General features: G+C 53.8%; 1 protein-coding gene across 1 annotated transcript in view; it reads right to left on the reverse strand.

The window, feature by feature from the left end:
* Positions 1-2,188, reverse strand: part of LOC120059785 (estrogen-related receptor gamma) — a 23,183-nt gene that overhangs the window by 14,341 nt on the left and 6,654 nt on the right. Inside the window, exon 2 of the mRNA XM_039008833.1 lies at positions 1,629-1,898. Within this exon, the coding sequence (XP_038864761.1) occupies positions 1,629-1,898 (270 nt within the window). The remainder of the gene's footprint in view (positions 1-1,628; positions 1,899-2,188) is intronic.

Genomic DNA, 2,188 nt, shown 5'->3' on the forward strand with positions numbered 1-2,188 from the left:
GGGTCACCGAGGGGGGGGTCACAACTTATTTAACAGGCATCTGAGGAAAACACTATGCTAATTGTAAAAGGGAGATGGTGGGGGATAGCGAGTGTCTCAATGTGTGTGTATACTAGAGAGGATATTATTGAGTTTGTGTGTGTGTCTGCTATGGGGCTGTATTTAAATCACCTCTTTGATGGTGCTTCTCTTATTAGTCTCATGGGAGGAGGGGAGGAGGGGGGGAGGTGGGAGGTGTGGGGGGGAGGAGGGGAGGAGGAGGAGAAGAGGAGGTGGGGAGGAGGAGGAGGGGAAGAGGAGAATAGGTGGAGGGGAGGAGGAGGGGAGGAGGTGTGGGGGGGAGGAGGAGGGGAGGAGGTGGGGGGAAGGGAATGAGGACGAGGAGAAGGAGGGTGGGGAGGAGGTGGAGGGGAAGGGAGAATAGGTGGAGGGGAGGAGGAGGAGGGAGGGGAGGAGGAGGAGAAGAGGAGGTGGGGAGGTGGAGGGGAGGAGGAGGAAGGGAGGAGGAGGGGGGGAGGAGGGGAGGAGGAGGTGGAGGGGAAGTGGAGGGGAGGAGGAGGGAGGAGGAGGGGGAGGGGGAGGAGGAGGAGGAGGATGTGGAGGGGAAGTGGAGGGGAGGAGGAGGAGGGGAGGAGGAGGAGGGAGGTGGAGGAGGGGAGGAGGAGGAGGGAGGTAAGAGGAGGAGGATGGGAGGAGGAGGGGAGGAGGGGAGGAGGAGGGAGGAGGATGAGGAGGAGGAGGGGAGGAGGAGGAGGGGAGGAGGGGAGGAGGAGGAGGGGAGGAGGAGGAGGGAGGTGGGAGAGGAGGAGGACGGGAGGGAGGAGGGGAGGGGGGGAGGAGGAGGAGGGGAGGAGGAGGGGAGGTGGAGAGGAGGAGGAGGAGGGGGAGGAGGGGAGGAGGGGGAGGAGGAGGAGGGGAGGAGGAGGAGGGGAAGTGGAGGGGAGGAGGAGGAGGGGAGGAGGAGGAGAAGAGGAGGTGGGGAGGAGGAGGAGGGTCCAGATCATACCCCTTCTCTTTCCTGACAGATCTCTTGAAAGCCCTGATGCCTCAGTGGTTTTGATACAGCCAACAGCAGTTGTGGGTTTGAGTCCCACATGGGCCACATATAAATCACTTTGGATAAAAGCTAAAAGCTATCTGGTAAATTACTATTTATTTATATTTCAAGAGTAGGGAAAAGAGACCATGGGGTCTGATTCATAATGTTCTACCATTGTACCACCGTGTTAAATGTAATATCAGTTTTCAAAATTAAATATATGAAATATCACTTAGATATTTCATAGAGATGAGATGGAAGCAGGCATCATACTCAGGATGTTAACAAGACCACCACCAGGACAAACACCAGACACAGGAAACATGGAGAGTTATGGAATACAGTTACTGTTGCTGTTTAAATCCACTAGCCATTTTCTCCAATCTTGTTTAGTATTTACTACAATGTTGTTTTGTGCCAACAGCTACTCATCTGAGTTTGTGTAAGAGAGCGAATGGGGATGGATTGTGTGTGATTGAGTGTGTGTGTGTGTTTGTGAGTGTGTGTGTGAGTGTGTGTGTGTGTGTGTGTGTGTGTGTGTGTGTGTAGGTGTGTCTGCTGCATGTGGCACCTCATCCCCCATTCTTACCTGAGTTAGCCAGAGCTACAGCCTTGAGAGTAACAAACTCTTCCTTCTCCAGCTTCATGGCTTTGTATTTCTTCACCAGTTGCAGTATGGCGTTGTTGAGATCAAGTAGACCTGCCAGCTTGGACTGGTCTTCATCCATTATGTAGTCCTCAGCATACACCAGCTTGTCCTCAAAGGACAGCGAGCGGTACACCACACGCAGGATCAGAATCTCCATCCATGCACTCTGCAGTAGACTCATCTGGTCTGCCAGCGACAGCGTGGAGAAACCTGAGGGAGGGAGGAAGGGAGGGAGAGAAGGAGAGAGAGAGACAGAGAGGTAGAGAGGGAGGGAGAGAGAGAGAGAGAGAGAGAGAGAGAGAGGAGAGAGAGAGAGAGTAGAGAGAGAGAGAGAGAGAGAGAGAGAGAGAGAGAGAGAGAGAGAGAGAGAGAGAGAGAGAGAGAGAGAGAGAGAGAGAGAGAGAGAGAGAGAGAGAGAGAGAGAGAGAGAGAGAGAGAGAGAGAGAGAGAGAGAGAGAGAGAGAGAGAGAGAGAGAGAGAGAGAGAGAGAAGAGAGAGAA

The sequence above is a fragment of the Salvelinus namaycush genome, chromosome 15, assembly GCF_016432855.1.
Source record: "Salvelinus namaycush isolate Seneca chromosome 15, SaNama_1.0, whole genome shotgun sequence".
Classification (NCBI taxonomy): domain Eukaryota; kingdom Metazoa; phylum Chordata; class Actinopteri; order Salmoniformes; family Salmonidae; genus Salvelinus; species Salvelinus namaycush.